This window comes from Puma concolor, chromosome E4, assembly GCF_028749965.1.
Source record: "Puma concolor isolate L17-30 chromosome E4, mPumCon1.1.hap2, whole genome shotgun sequence".
NCBI classification, from domain to species: domain Eukaryota; kingdom Metazoa; phylum Chordata; class Mammalia; order Carnivora; family Felidae; genus Puma; species Puma concolor.
The window spans coordinates 14,417,131-14,434,157 of NC_141683.1; the positions used below are offsets into that span (position 1 = coordinate 14,417,131).

Here is a 17,027-nt window from a genome sequence, read left to right on the forward strand (position 1 = left end):
ATAAGTATACACATATGTATGATATACATCTGCATATGTATCCATATATATACACACATATAAAATCCTCCATATATATGTATATTCCATAAGTATATATACACATGTATATTTTATATGAATGTATATATATTTTTTCTATGTGTCTTCATATATATATACTATTGTGATATAGAAAGAAATATATATTGTATGGTCCTTGTCACTGATTCCTGGCATAGACTTCCTAAAATGCTTGGGATTTCCTGAGTGATGGGGTGCCTTTGTTATTCAAAACAAGATTACACCTGAGATTATGCTAATGAGATGATTTAGATCCCTAGCAGCCTCATGATGAGACTGGTCACCAGAAAGAAGGTTGAAATTTCCAGCCCCATTTCAGATCTTCAGTGAAATCTAATGGAGTTCAAGATTGAGCTTTATAAAAACTCTTACACGGAGATATGATGAGCTTCTTAGCTTGCACACACTATCTACGTGCTGGGAAAGTGGTGCACCCAACTCTGTGGGAACAGAAGCCTGTGCGCTCTGGAGGCTTTCAGAGCTCACTCTATGTTCCTCTTCATCTGGCTGTTTACTTGTACCCTTTATAATAAAGCAGTAAACTTAAATAAAAAGTCTTCCTGAGTTCTTGAACCATTCTAGCAAATTATCAAACCTTAGGTTGGGGTCAGGGGACTGCTCAATTATAGCCAGTTCAGTAAAAAGTACGGGAGACCCAGAAATTGCGACTGGTATATGAAGTGAAGAACATTTTTGTGGGGTCAAAAGCCCGTAAGCTGCGGGGTTTGCATGAACTCCTGGTAATTAGTGTCAGAACTGGCTTGAATGGATTGGATGCCAAATGGTATTCAGAGAACCAGAGAATTAGTTGTTGGTGTTGGAAAATACCTCAATCACACACATATATTTTTCCCATATATATTTACACATATATTATATTTATTTCCATATTTATTATATAAATATAAATGCACACATCTTCCATACAAATATATATGACAGTTTTTACATGTATATTTTTATATATAAAATGTATATTTTATTTATATATATATTTATATATATTTATATAATTTATAATTTATATAATTTTACATAATTATTATTTATATTATTTATATAATTTATATATAAATATAAATATATATTTATATAATTATAAATTATATATTATATATTATATGTTATCATATATTATATATATTTATATAATTTATAATTAATAAATATTTATAAATTATTTATATTTATAAATATATTTATAATATATAAATTATTTATATTATAAATATATTTGTAAAATATATTTATATAAATATAATTTATATAATTTTATATAATTATAATTCATATTATTTATATAATTTATATATATTTATATAAATTATAATTTATATAATTTATATATATTTATATAATTTATATATATTTATTATATATAAATCGTATATTTTATTTATATATAAAATGTATATATTTATTTATATAAAAATATACATGTAAAAATGGTTCACATATATCATATATATAGGTATATGTATATATCTTCCATGTGCAATCCATAAATACTAAATACATATATGTATAAATAGAACACTATGGGGGAAGCTATGTAAAGTAATAAGTGGTTGTATTGAGAAAAGCATATTAATAGAGATGCAGAGTGAATACAAACTTGTATAAAATCAGCAGTATTAAGAAGCATAGAAAAGCAAAGCAAAGTAGTGAAGTTAATATAAAATACCAGTATTATAAAACTCATATAAAATGATATTAAATGTGCATGGTTAACATTGTAAATATTATACAGCGTGGCAGTTTGGTATGGTAACCTCTAGAGTATTTTCAACTCAGAAACATTTATATACCTATATCTTATTAATACCATATAATTTTCACATTTCCTAAGAAGTTGTATTCAGAATTACCCTATGAATTCTGTGTACTCCCAATAGCAATTTCATTGAAGATAGCATAAAATATAGATTATATTTTATATATCTGACACCTTAGCAACCATTGAACACTTAATACACAAGCAATGATGATACTAGAATTATTTTCTTTATAGAATAACTAATACACTGAATTGCTCATTCAGATGGTATCATGCAAAATTGTTACTTGTATCAACTGAAATAGTAATAGGCATAATTCAAATGGTAAAAATTCAGTTACTTACAAAATGCAATTTATATTTGTTTTCAAAACTATTTTAAATGCCTTTATTAGAATACTGGTATAACCTATATTTTGAAAAGAATCATGAAACCATACTCTGAAGGTATGTTCAAAATAAACTGAAATGTTTGCAATTATCTCTTCCCCTTGTCCTCTTGTTCAATTCCACTCTGTGTGTCACTCTATTTCAGAAAGAGGGAGAATTTTCAGCTTCTATGTTTTCTTAGATAAATTTTTTTACAGCTCTTTCTATAATATAGTGTATACCATCAGTTAATAGTATTTCCTTAGATAGTTTTAATGATCAGTTAGCATCTTTAAGAGAGCAAAAAATGCACAAAATAAAGGGAATAAAAAAAACCAGTTTCAGAAAATGAATACATAAGATATCAGAAATAAGGCTTTGATGAGGTTGGCTTATTGCAAGCTGAGGAAATGGGTGTGGGTGTGAAAAGCAGTCTCGAAGATGTCCTCCAATGATCCCACTTTGGGATTCAAGCCCTTGCGTGGACTAGACTTACTCACTTCTAAAAACAGAAATATGGCAGAAGTAATGGGCTGTCACTTGCGGCATGAGGTCATAAAAAGGCTGAGGCTTCCATTTTGAGAATTCTCTGAATGACCTCTTACATTCCCTGAATCATTCTCTGAATGATTCTTAGATTCCCCTGAGGGAAGCCAGCTGCCAGTGAGGCAGTAGTGTAGACAGGCCAACGTGAGAGGGGACTGAGATATGAACACGACCAACGATATGAGTGACCTTGGAAGAGGATGTCCTCATCCTTCCCTTCTTCCGTACAGTTGAGTTTTCACATGAAATCAGCCTTGGCTGGCACATTGACTGCCACTACATGAGAGATCTTGAGTCAGAGGTACTCACCTGAGCTGTACCTGCCACACACCACTGTTTCTCAGAGAAACTGTGAGAGAGGACATGTTTGTTGGCTAAGCCATCAGGTTTTGAACCCATTTATTATATAGCAAAAGACATGCAGAGGCAAGCCTATGCAGGGAACTACCAGGTACGAGTCCCGCAAGTCTGGCTGTGCAAATCGAAATCAACCCAATTCTAGGTTGATGCTACCTGGTGGCGGTCGTCTACTCCAGATTAAATATTGATGGGAATCATAGAATTGTTGCTTTCTGGGCCTTTCGGGACGGTGGCGATCATCACCCAACACATCCTACTCCACCCTTTACCCCTAGGAAGTCATTTGCCAATCCAGCTCTATACCCATCCACAGGGAAGATTTGTCTCTGCTTGAGTCCTGCATTGTTTTCGATCCTCTGTAATTCTCCAGCTTGCACTTTTTAAATGACTCAAACTTAAATTACGTTTAACATTGTATATAAAGATACGAATCATCACATGAGAAGTTAAAGGTGATAATACATCTTATTTTTTTAGCAACATGTTATAACAAGTACTGTTGCAACAATATTCTTACAGAAAAAGAGTAGATCCTAGCCAAAAATCCTATGTGTTAACTCTGTATCTGAAACCATAAAATTCAGTACTATAGAAATATTTGATTCCTTCCTTGGTATATACTTGAAACACACTCTGTATTTATTAGCTATAGTTAAATTCCATAAAAAACAATTTTTCTTTCTTGTCACAAAGACAAAAGAACACAACAATAACCCTTAAAAAAAAACAGCAAGAATACAATCATTGACAGAATTCTTAGACGGAAGTGATAAGTACCTGACACTGCTTCCTATCAATGGGTGGCAGAATTTCAGATTGAGGAAGGGAGCGGGCACTCGTACAAGCCAGCTGGTTGCTAATGTTGACGTCGCGCTTCTGCTTAACTTTAGGCCTTTGGCTTATTAAGGGCTTTGCCTTCTGTAACCGCAATTCCCATGGATCGGGATCTTTTCTGAATGGTGAATTGTATATACCTGGAATCTGAAAAAAAGAACATAATGTTGATGTTTATCTTCAATTTTCACACGACTTAAAAGTAAGATAAAACTGTATCATAAAAATTGTCATATGTTTAAGGGCTATTTTACAGTAGAACTCTAGTTTTTAACTAGAGGCTGACTTCAGATTCATCCAAGGAGATTGCAAGGTACTCATTTTATCTCTACTCCAGACTAACAATTTCAGAATCATTCATAGTTAAAGACTACACATGTTAAAAACCACTGAGCTATAAAGTCGGTTGAGCACTGACTTCAGCTCAGATCATGATCTCATGGTTCGTGAGTTCAAGCCCCCCATCGGGCTTGCTGCTGTCAGCTCAGAGCCAGTTTCAGATCCTCTGTCTCCCTTTTTCTCTGCCCCTCTCCTGTGCTCTCTCTCTCTCTCTCTCAAAAAGGAATAAACATTAAAACAACAAAAAACAGCAACAACAACACCACACTCAGCTATAGCTTCTATCTGGCACATATGGCGTATTTTATACAAAAGTATTTAAGAAAACATAAGAGAAAGACATTAAGTCATTGTTTCTGTCTTCTGAGTACTATGTATACATAGATTTAATCATACCATTCACTTACACGACTCAAATATGCAATGGTTGAACCAGTTTCAGGCACAAAGTATGCACTCAATAAATACATGTTTTAATGATTATGTATTATACAACCTATTTAATGGCAGCTATTTTAAGTTCTTCACTTTAAAATAATAAACTGGTTTTTCTATTAGGTGTTATACTTGCGTAGTGTCGTATACCCTTAATGTTCTTTCATTGACTTGGTCACACACTGTATCAAAATAGTCCACTTACTTATTAGCACAGCGCCTGCTATGCAATAGAGGTTCAAGGGAGGTGTGTGCAACAAATGTTAAATTCAAGTATAGCAGATGTTCATTCTCTGAAAATTCAGTGGTGTTTGAGTTTACAAACTGCATAGAAGTTTGACACTTTTTTCGTACATACAAATGCATAACCATAAGGACAAGTTACATTTTAAAGGATAGTATGACTTGTTTGGTTTCTGTGTAGATACTCTAGACTAATGGAAAGAATGTATCCATTAAACCCATATAGTTTTTCCTATAATGTGCTTTTCTCTCATGTCACCATTATGTGCATACACTTTTCTGTTCACTATAATTACCTGACGGAATCAGCAGCTCCAAAGTAGTATCATTACCTTAGATTGCTGTCTTTGAAAAAACATCTTAAGAAAATTTTATATATATTTTTAAATTTTTAATGTTTTATTTATCTTTGAGAGAGAGACAGAGACAGAGACAGAGTATGAGAGGGGGAGGGGCAGAGAAAGAGAGGGGGACACAGCATCTGAAGCAGGCTCCGGTGTGGGGCATGATGCTCGTGAACTTCAAGATCATGACCTGAGCCGAAGTCGGATGCTGAACCAACTGAGCCACCCAGGCGCTCCCCCAAATTTTGTATTTCCAGGCTAATACTTCAGTTCAGTGTTAACCTTTGTCCAAAACCAGTTGAGGCTACAGTCAGTGTCCTATCCCTAATGCCTCATTAATAACCTGGGACAATTCCCTCACAGTTCCTACCCACCTACCACATTGTTTCATAATTACCTTTGTCTGTATAGGTCTTCCCCAAACCAGCAGCTGGAGCACAGAGCTCTGTTAGGTATTTTTGTATCCCCACGGCCCAGTAGGGTACTTGGCACATAGTAGACATTCAAAAAACGAATGCTATCAAAAAACGAATGTGGTTATCGAGAACAATGATGCACTATTCAGAAAGGCCCATGAAGCCTCTCTTTTACGCTTGTTTTCCAAAACCACATCAATACCTCAGTAAAATGTTTATCTTATCAACTTCTTACAAACAAATACAGATTATACTCTTCTTATCTTTCTTAACATATCAGTTTCCATGTGCTTTCAAACACGCTGTGAGCTAGAACTAAATTATCATAGACCCGTTGAGTCACCTCCAACTCAACTTTTCCTGTTATAGTTGAATTTTATTAGGTAACATGAAACCAATGCAAATATATTTAAATATCTTCAAAATATTTTTGAACTGGGTCTTCTTTGGGATTTTTCCCCTATATAATTTATACAAAAAAAAGGTATTGAAAATATTATGGGTAATCGTATAAACCATAGTTAATGTCATACTAACATTCTCTCATTATAATACTAAATATCAAGTAAGGCAGACTCATAAACAGTTTAAATGATGTTAATTAAAGACAATATGTGCACATATACTTAAAATAGTTTTTAGCGTAATTTTTAAGTGGGTGATAATTTTTAAGATGATTTTCAGGGTGATTTTCTATGATGAGAATGTACCAATTATAGTGAGAAAAACACAATATTATATTAAAAGAATATTCTGACATAAAATATAACTAAATCTCTATAGCCTATGAGAAAGGAGAATGCCACTCTATTTCGTGATGATCTAGCTAATTTAAGTCTGTTAGTTTATCATTTTCACAACCTTGCAGATTAAAATTGTGAAATAGGTACAATTTAACCAGGCTATCATTTATCAGTTAAAAAATCTATCTACTTGAATAACTGCTATTAACTTTACCCCATTAGAAATCTTTTTTGGTCTCCTTCCACATTTGCATGCACATGTATACATAGGCTAGATGGGAAATGCAAATAGATCAGTAGACATGATAACTTTCCTAAATTATATTTTGCAACCTATATGGAGACCTCCTCATGTGTATTCTCTTTGCAATTTAAATCAAATATCGGTAGAAAATATATTTTAATTGAATTTAAAATGTATCATTGAAAATCTTCAAGGTGTCGGTTAGTTTAGAAATTAATTTAATACATTTGCTAACTTACGTCAATGAAAACAGTCCAGCCCTCCCTCGGTCCCTACAGCAAGCAAATACTCTATTTATTTATACTGATACAGTATTCATTTAGCTATTACTTCTTTAAGTAAATAAAACAACCCTAACTTACTATTGTCTCAATTGGACACGCCATAATTTTGCAAGCCACTTGTGAACAATGGTTTGTTGTGGATTTTTAAAAAAATATTACTATGAGTCACAAAAGACAAGGTTAATCCTAAGGGACCGTGACATATTTTTCAGTTTTCACATTTTTCGCAACTTAGAAGGGCTACTGCCAAGCTAGCTTTTGGGACTTCATTTTCAGCAATAATTTTCTAGAGTGACCAACACTATGGGGAAATCTGTGCTAACTGTTTAAAAAAAAAAAAGCCTACAACTGAGTTATTTGCAGCACTGTCATGCTAACATTCAACTCAATAAGACCCAAGAAATCTCAGGAGAGGACTCTGCTAATAGCTTCTTACTGACCTCCTTGCATCAGGCTGGGCTGCTGACTGGTGGCCCAGTGGTGAATACGGCAAATGAGGTGTGAAAGCACTGATTTTTTTTAAAGGCTATGATTCTGACTCGTCAAAAGGAAAAAAAAAAAAGGCAATGAGTGATATAATAGATATATATTTTTCTTGAATTCCCCCCTTCAGACCCTCCATCATGGGAACTTAAGCATGACCTGGAATATTAATTATGTCAGGTTGAGCAACGAGCAAATGTACCATTTGTTACCCAGTCACCCTTAGCATTACATTAATATTTTGAACCATTCCATATTTCTAACAACCTATCAGTTTCTCTTTTCTTCCCGGTTTTTATTCTTTATTAAGTATTGTGTGGGAAAGTACTTTAAAAAATGCAGTTGGTTTAAAAACAAATGGATGGCAGATGTGGAGCATCTACTGTTTTATTTCATGGAGAATGTTTTTACGGTCATTTCCCACTCATCCACAGGCCTTCATTTTGCCTGGGGGAAGCTCTATTCTAATTTTTGCTTCTTCTCTCTGTTATTGAGGTTTACTTTTTTAAAACACGTTTCTGTAAAATACAAAGAATTTGAAACATGACTGTGTACCCTTACAGCTTCCAAAGCAGAATGACCAGCGTTTCCATTTCGGATTCTGCCATCTGAGAAATAATAATTTCTCATAATTTCCAAGTAGCTGCTTACTCAGGAATGAACAGCTACTACGTACACAGGAGAGGTGGGAGGATTCAAGTTTTACTTCTGCGAGTGACAATTACACAGGGAAGGGAATTGCGGATTGCCACACAAAGGAACAAAATCAAAAGGTATTTTCTTGGACAAGGATTCAGAATTTGTGAGTACGGGGTGGGGGGGGTGCGGAAGATACACGGTTCTAGAAAGGGGGGCTGATTAAAATATGTTCAGGTTCTAAGATTTAATAAAAATTATTTTACAAATTAGACTCTAAGCCAGCCCAGAAGAGTAGTAAAGATCTCTAATAAGCAGGAAAGTAAAAGTGGGCCTGAGAACTGTGAATGAAGTATTTGCGAGGCTAAGGACTGCTGAATCAACACTGACCAGTGCACTTCATCATCATTATGGAGACATACTCGTGCCAGGAGATTTATAAAAATCCCACTCAGCAAATAATTGCCCTGCTGTTAGGAGATAGTCAGAGTGTTAACACACTGTCACAGTCCAGTGTTTAGTAAGATATTCTACATTCAATTACTCTTGCTGAGAACTAAAAGGAAACATGGTCGTTTCTCAGCTACTACAGTTATGCTTCCACATGCATTTCAGACAATAGTCATGTTACCCGTCAGACACCGTAGCCCAGAAGGAATAAGAATTTCATGGAAACATTTAGTATTCGCCAAGAAGAGATTTGGTAGAAAACTTGTCTATATAAAGCAATATGAAAAAAAATGACTAACGACACATGCTTTTCTGTTACTTCAGTTAAGGAGAATTTTAAAGTTTTGAGTCAAAGTACAGAGTGGGGTCATGTGAAATGGAGACCCCAGATGTAGCTGGCTTCATTAGTTTAACAAATGATATTTATAAGTCATGTGGATTCTGTAATTGTTATTATCATATATTAAAATGCTTTCATTAAATATTGAATAAGACAAAGAAATTTAAATAAAATCCCATCCTCTATATACTAATTCAATTCAATAAATATTTAGCAGCTACTAACTTAGAAACACTTTACTAGATCTAAGGTGGGTACAGATGAACAAAAAGAGATCACTCCCATCAAGCCATTCTCAGTGGTGGGGGAGGGAGGGTTAGGAGAGTGATTTTGTGGCTGACGATGACATACCCAGCCTATAGTAAGTATCCTCTAATTACTGTTGTAGAAGAGGTACACACCGGAGATTATGGGAAAGGTATTTATCTTTTAGAAAATTCTGTGGAAAAAGTATCTGGCTTTGTTCTAAAGATAGGTAGAATTTTGGTAATGAAAAAAAGGGAAGTAAGGCATTCCAGGCTAAGCGAAGGGTAAAAATAAAGACAAACATATTTGTGGGAAAACACAGAGCGGTTGTTCAGGGAACATCATATTGGCCAGTTTAAGCATGAAGCTATAGTCAGAGATGAGGTTGTAAAGATAAACCGGGGCCAAACTCTAGAAGGCTGCAAGTTACACTTACTTTTTACATAAATGGGAGTCTACTGATTTTCACATTCTCCTTTAGAAGGTAAACTCGGGAGGAAGTCTTAAGCATGCCCTACTAGTACATGAAGTCTACAGAAACACACTTCATGGAAACACTGGTGAAAACCACAATATTACAAAGAGACAGAGCTAGCATCAGATATGGCAGGGACATTGGAATTATCAGAACAGAAATTTAAAACAACTATGATTAATATGTTAAGGGAGCTAGTGGATAAAGTAGTTAGCAGACACGAACAGGTAGGCAATGAAAACACAGACATGGAAATTCTAAGAAAGAATAAAAAAGAATGCCAGGGATCAAAAACACGGTAACAGAAATGAAGACTGCTCTTGGTGGATTTATTTGTAGACAGGACATGGATGAGGAAGGAATCTCTGAACTTGAGGATATGTCAACAGAAACTTCCAAAATAGAAAGGCAAAGAAAAAAAATGTCTGATACAAATATAACAAGAACATCCAAGAAAGGTAGGATAACAAAAGGTATAACATCACATAATGGGAACATCCAGAAGAAGGAAGAGAGAAAGGAGCAGAAGACATATGTGAAATAATGGTGACTGAAGCTTTTCCCAAATTAATATCATACATCCAATCACAGATCCAAGAAGCTCAGAAAACACCAAGTGAAATAAATGGCAAACAAACACATAAACAAACATAAACCTGGGCACATCATACTTAAAATCTTATAAGAAGCAGAGGTGATAAGCACCTTACCTTCAGAGGAACAAATATAAGAATTACATTCAACTTCTCTTCAGAAACCCTGCAAGTGAGATGAGAGCAGAATAGAACACACCACCCAGAGTGAACCCTAATGTAAACGATGGACTTCGGGTATTAACGATGTGTGGGTGTAGACAGTATATGGCAACTTCCTGACCAAATGTGTTGTGAACCCCAAACTGCTCAAATTTTAAAAAGCCTATTAAAAATAGTTAAGCCTATGCTTAGCCTATAACACAACAATTCCATCCTTGGGAATCTGTACAAGACAGATGAAAAAAATATGCCCACACAAAGACCTGCGTGCAAATGTTTACAGCAGGATTATTCATTGGTGCCAAAATTGAAATGAAACAATACAAATGTTCATCAACAGATTATTAACTGAATATAGTTATCTGGAGAATAGAACACTATCAACAATAAAGAGAAAGGAAATACTGATGTGTGCTATAGCATGAAAGAATCTCAAGAACATTATTCTAAATAAAAGGAGTTAGACACAATACCACATATTATATCATTTCATTTGTACATTGAGACATGGGTATAGACACAGGGTATATAGGAAATCTCTGTACCATTTGCTCCATTCTGCTGTGAACCTAATTGCTCTAAAACAATCTATTACAAAAAAAGCAAATGGTGCCATCAGCTCTGTGTCTTAAGCCAAAAACCTGAGAATCACCTTTGATGATGCATGGTCTTCCCCTGTCCCTTATATCCAACCCAGCAACAAGTTCTATTCATGCTACCTCCAAATTCTATCTTGAATCCATAGGCATCTATTTAGGCCCACAGCCAACACCTTTATTCAAGCAACCTTATTTACCAAAGTGCTTCAAACTGAAATTTAGCTCACAACATGCCAGGCTACTCCATGACTCAAATTCACCAAATGTTTTTCCTATCTGCTTATTTGCCTGGCCAAACTATACTCATCCCTAAGAATTCATATTAAATCTCACTTGTTTGGAAAGACCTCTTGTCACCACCCCCCCCCGACCCATATACTTTGTCCTGTTATATTTTTTCTCCCTCTCAAAATCTTCTGTTCATTTTCTTCCTGGAACTTACAACTTCTAATTATACACATATATGACTTTGTTTTTTGATGTTTATCTCCCCAATTATCTAGAATTTAAGCTCCATCAGGGCAAGAACTATGTCCATTTTATCGGCCTCTGTGTACTTAAGTTTGTGGTTCTCAAAGCTGGCAACAGAGGACAGTCATTTGGGGAACCTGATAAATACTGATGTCCAAGGCCCAACCTAGACCAACCCAACCAGAATCTTTGAAGCAGTCTGGGCATTAGCTGAGTTTAATTCTGTGTTTTAAAGCTGATGTGCAGCCAGAATTGAGAACCCTGACTTATAGCCTATCTTAATATCTGGCTCAGAGTAGACCATCAATCCATATTTATCTGAATAAGGAATATAGACCAGCAGTCTGGGAAAATGTGAAGACCGTTTATTGAAAGGTAAGAAGAAAGAGCAGTGGAAATAGAAGAATGACATGGACAGGGAGCGTTCTACAGAAACAGAACCAGAGGACATTGATAATATGTTTATTAAGAAGAACGTAAGAGAATGTGGACTTACAGAAAAACTTGGGCTTAGATCCCAGGCAGAGAAGGTGGAAAGAGGGGACAGTCAGGCAGGGATATTACTACCTGTTTTGGAGTTATTAGAATTGAGCTTCCCCCAAATCCAGGTTGAAAGGTCCAGTGTAGAGCTGTAAGAGTAGGTCTGGAACTTGGGAAAAAGGTCGTAGGCGGCAAATGGAGTTGTTTTCTGAATTGAAATAGCTGAATGTATGAAAATGAATGGGGTCACTGAGGGAGAGCATGTGGGGAATTCAGGGGGACGGTCTTAGGAGCACATGTAAGAGATGAGTAGGCGAGGAGAAGCCCATGAAGGACACTCAAAAGAGCACACAGCGAGGGAGGAGAGGCAGGACGCAAGGGAGAAGACGGTTCCGTGAAGGAGGTCAGCAGTGTCAGAGGCTCGGGAGAGGTGGAACAGCATGGGGACAAAGAATGCACCACTGGCATGGTAATTAGAAGGTGACAGGTGACCTCCACAGAAGCAAACTGTGTTCTTGTGGCACAAATCACATCGTAATTCATTGAATGTCAGGAAAGAAAAAGAAGTAGAGACTGATTTGAGTCTTCTAAAATATAGGAATATTATCATGACTCAGAAAATCTTGGGACTAAAAGAACATTTTTCCCCCAGTCAGGATTTCCCTTTATATTGCATTTTGAAAGAATTTCTGAGAGAAGATGCCACGTAAAAGACTTTCTGGGAAATCTTTCCCACTAAACAATCCTTTTGTCTTTTTCTCTGTAAATGTCAGGTTACTATTCTACTAATCCCTGTAAGGAGTGGATGAAAGTCACTTATTTTCTTGCTTAGGAAAATTTTCTAGGCCTGCTCCTTTTCCTAACACATAGAAACTCCCTTCCCCACCTCCAAAAAACCCAACCAACCAACCAACCAAACAAACAAAAAAAACAGCTTCATTTACTTCCTCCCCTCCTTGATCTGCTACCTTGGCACTCTCTCCAGATTTGGCTTTGATTCCTGCTTTTCCATGTGAGTCACAGCATTGACAGTTTATAAATAATTATAAAATACTGGAATTAGTATTGATACGGATATATAACCATACTGAGAATAGATTATTCTGGGGGGTTAGGATGGCTGGTATTTAAGACGTGTGAAGGAAGACAAGGAATGTGCCTGGTGTGTAAGATAAAGGAAGGCATTCCTAGAACACAACGATTTGCAAAGGAATAGAAACTTTAAATGACTTTGATAGTAAAGAACTATAAATAGCCCTATATAATGTCAGAGTAAAAAGATACACAAGAATTACTGAAGAAGACTGAGAAGAAATGATGAAAGAGTAGAAGAAAAAGCTGATCGTAAGGTCATCAAGGCCAACGCAACTTTCAATATCTCAGGTGTGATGAGCCAGGTGCAAAACTCCCAAAGGTCTGGTGGATTTAAAATTAGGAGATTCCTGGGTGACCTTACCAAAAATTATTCTGAATAGTGCAGTGCAAGTGGACACCGAATTCCGCCAACGATTTGAAAAGTCCCTATTGCAATGTCTCAAACACCCAATTTCTACATGTTCTGCACTGGCTTATTATACATACCAGTAAAGTATGAATGACCTAAGAAAAACAGTAAAGGATGTTCCACCACCCACCCCAAACCTTCCATGGTATACCATTTCCACCCCCCTCAGAAACCTATTATTTTCTCTTGCCCAGTTCTTCCTTTTTTTTTTTTTTTAATGTTTATTTATTTATTCTTGAGAGACAGAGAGAATACAAGTAGGGGAAAGGGAGAGAGAGAGAGGGAGACACAGAATCCAAAGCAGGCTCCAGGCTCTGAGCTGTCAGCACAGAGTCCGATGTGGGGCTTGAACCCATGAACCTTGAGATCACGACCTGAGCCGCAGTCAGACGCTTAATGGACTGAGCCACCCAAGTGCCCCCCCCGCCTTGCTCAGTTCTACACATGATTTAATTTAAAAATGATTGCAGGGGCGTCTGAGTGGCTCAGTCAGTTGAGTGTCCAACTTCAGCTCAGGTCATGATCTCAAGGTTCGTGGGTTTGAGCCCCACATCCGGGCTCTGTGCTGACAGCTCAGAGCCTGGAGCCTGCTTTGGATTCTATGTTTCTCTCTCTCTCTCTCTCTCTCTCTCTCTCTCCCTCCCCCACTCATGCACTGTCTCTCTCAAAAATAAACATTAAAAAATGAAAAATAAATAAAAATAAAAATGATTTCATAGTTTGGGTTTAAAAGATGACTTTCAAGACAATTAGTTGCTAAAAGAAAAATACAGAAACCGTCAACAGGATTGAAAACTTTCTTTTGTTAAAGAAAATGTACTAATAGAAAGGAGCATTTGTCAAACTATATTCCCAGTGTTATCTGGGGCTCTGTAAGAAACTGATTTCCCAAGAGTCTTTGAAGAAAGATTTCTTAAGCAAACAGGAGGAAGCCATTTTAAGTTTTATCAAAAGTATAGGATTGACTGCCTCATGGGGAAATGCTATGTTGCCTTAATCTGGTTGGCTACAATCTTGTGACCAGATCTCAAAGACCACCTCATTTTCAGACTACTGTGCTCTCACACAGTCTTTTTCTGTAGACCTGTGGCTTCCTGTATGGAAATTATTAATTAGTGCCTATTAGGTACAGATTATACCTGCCACTTTGTGATAATTGAGCTGAGTGATTAGGATTTTTTCACTTTTCTGTGTTACCCTTAAATAAAAACTTTATCATTTTTGGGTTATCTTTTGCTTTCCTGTTTTGTTCTGACCTCCTTGGTGGTAGGGAGCCCAGAAAATTACACAATGCTTCACAATTGTGCTATCTTTTATCTCAACTCAAACTGGAAGACCCTCTCGTGGCAACACAATTTGGCCACAAACACAATTAAAGGGAAAGTGATTTAATCAGAGGAAGTTGGCCAACACAATATTTTGATCAAAAAACCGGATCTGGTGTAAGATGAATAAAGTCTAGTCTCTGGCGTTGGGGTGTACTACTGGGTTGTTTCACAAGTTTTTATGTGGGCTTTTTGTTATTTCATTCCTCACTTCAAAAATATGAAGAATACCTCCCTTGTACTTTTTAACCCATTACTTCATTTTCAGTCTATTATATCATTACTGTGCTAATGAAAATAAAGAACAGGTGCAGCAACTTGAATTTCTCTACAATAAGAGATAATTGGATCAAACACCTATTTATCTATTTGGTTTTTGGTCAAAATGCTCATGCTCAAATAATTATCTGCCAAATTAATCCCAGCTCTCCTTTATATTCTCTTTTATACTCATCTTCAACTACCGTTATTTCTTTTCCCAACAATTCTGATCCCTTGACTGTAATCCTTTCAACCTTGCCCTGTGAAATCCCTCTCCCATCTATGCTAAGCAACTTCTCTTTGCACCCAAAACTTTTCAATAAATATATTCTCTACCTTCTTTTTTTTTTTTTTCTTTTTTATTACAACTGGAACTTCCTTTGCAGGCCCACTGAACAAAGCATTTTAGAACTCCCCTGTATCATAGTGACCAGGGAGAGATTTGCATTTTCTTAGTTCACAATGTCACTTTCAAACCAGTACTCGTTGACCTTCTTGAAATATACATATGCAATCTTCTGTCCTTCCTTGCAGTTATCATTTGCCCATATTCATGATAGCCACTGGCACTTAGTTCAGTCTTCCTTTCTACTATGTAATGGGGGTTAATTTTAGGTATGTCATGCATAGGTGGGTGACCCATCCCAACAGCATAGATTCATGGTTCTTCGACTCCTTCAGCTTCACTGACCTTCACCTTTACACACTAGTACTGAGATCAAGAGTGAGATGTCAAAACCATTTGTATTCTTACAGATATTTCCTCATCTCAAATCATAGGATCATAAGACAATGTGTAGTAGTGTTGAATAGGACATCTATTGTTTCAGAACTTCAGCTGATGCCTCAAAGGCAGAAATACTTAAGAGATTATATAAGTACTCACCCTTATTCCTTTCCTCATGGCTCTTTCCCCAACAAGACAAACACACTGCCCAGCAGCTATCCAGATGTACCCATGAAGGCTTGCCTGTCTTCCTGTGAAGGAGCCCTGCATCTTAGACTCATGCCTCTCAGCTCCTGATGCATAAAGAAACTGATAAGCTAATTCACACAAAGCATAAAAAGGTAATAATACTGAATATATTGTCTAGTAGTTATGTTCAAATAAATAGAAATTTAAAGATATGATTTCAGCCATCATCCAGGAAAATAATGTTGAACTAGGACCTTTTTCAGTCCTTTTTAAACCATACCATAAAGAGAAAGTATGGTTTTGAAAACAGCCACATCTTAGTTTGAATTTCACTTTCACCCTGTCTAGTTATGGAACTTGGCTTATTTTGGGACATAAAAGGTTTTTTAAAGAGTTAGCTTCCCCTTTGCCTTTTCTTTGAATATAGGATTTGCCATTTTAAACACCACCTAGGGGGCACCTAGGTCGCTCAATGGGTTGAGAATCCGATGATCTCAGGTCATGATCTCAAGTTCATGGGATCAAGCCTCGCACTGGGCTCTGTGCTAACAGTGTGGAGCCTGCTTGGGACTCTCTCTTTCCCTCTCTCTGCCCCTCCCCTGCTCAAGCTTGCTCTGCCTGTCTGTCTCTCTCTCAAAATAAATAAGCATCTAAAAAAATTAAAAAACACATGAAATATTCTACCAAATATAGGCATCAGTTACTAAAAATCATTACATGTGTCAAGATGATTGTTTTATTTATAGTTTTTATTTAATTCAGAGAAGAAATAGTGAATAATTGAGACTGAAATAAAAGCTTCCTTTCTTGTTTTGAATGTGAAAAGTATTGTAAATCTGAATTAGTACTCTTATTAGAAATAGCATAGCATGACTCTGATATTAGAAATCGGGGACATTACAGTGACACAGTTGCTCTCCTTTATGAATCTGCCTACTTTAGAGGGAAGTAGATGTAACCATAATGCCATTGGTAAGTGTTATATTTAGACATGGAGATAAAAAGCAACAGCTGTGCCTTGTGAGGTCCGGGAAGGCCCTACAACAATTTTAGCATCAGATAATTGTTGACAGAGCAGTTGATTTTTGT

General features: G+C 36.1%; 1 protein-coding gene across 5 annotated transcripts in view; it reads right to left on the bottom strand.

Annotated features, from left to right (window-relative positions):
- The window catches only part of SPATA17 (spermatogenesis associated 17), a 228,127-nt gene that overhangs the window by 119,611 nt on the left and 91,489 nt on the right, over positions 1-17,027 (bottom strand). For all 5 annotated transcript variants that reach the window (XM_086693317.1, XM_086693316.1, XM_086693318.1 and 2 more), the window contains one exon: positions 3,893-4,096. In XM_086693317.1, coding sequence (XP_086549443.1) covers positions 3,893-4,096 — 204 coding nt within the window. The remainder of the gene's footprint in view (positions 1-3,892; positions 4,097-17,027) is intronic.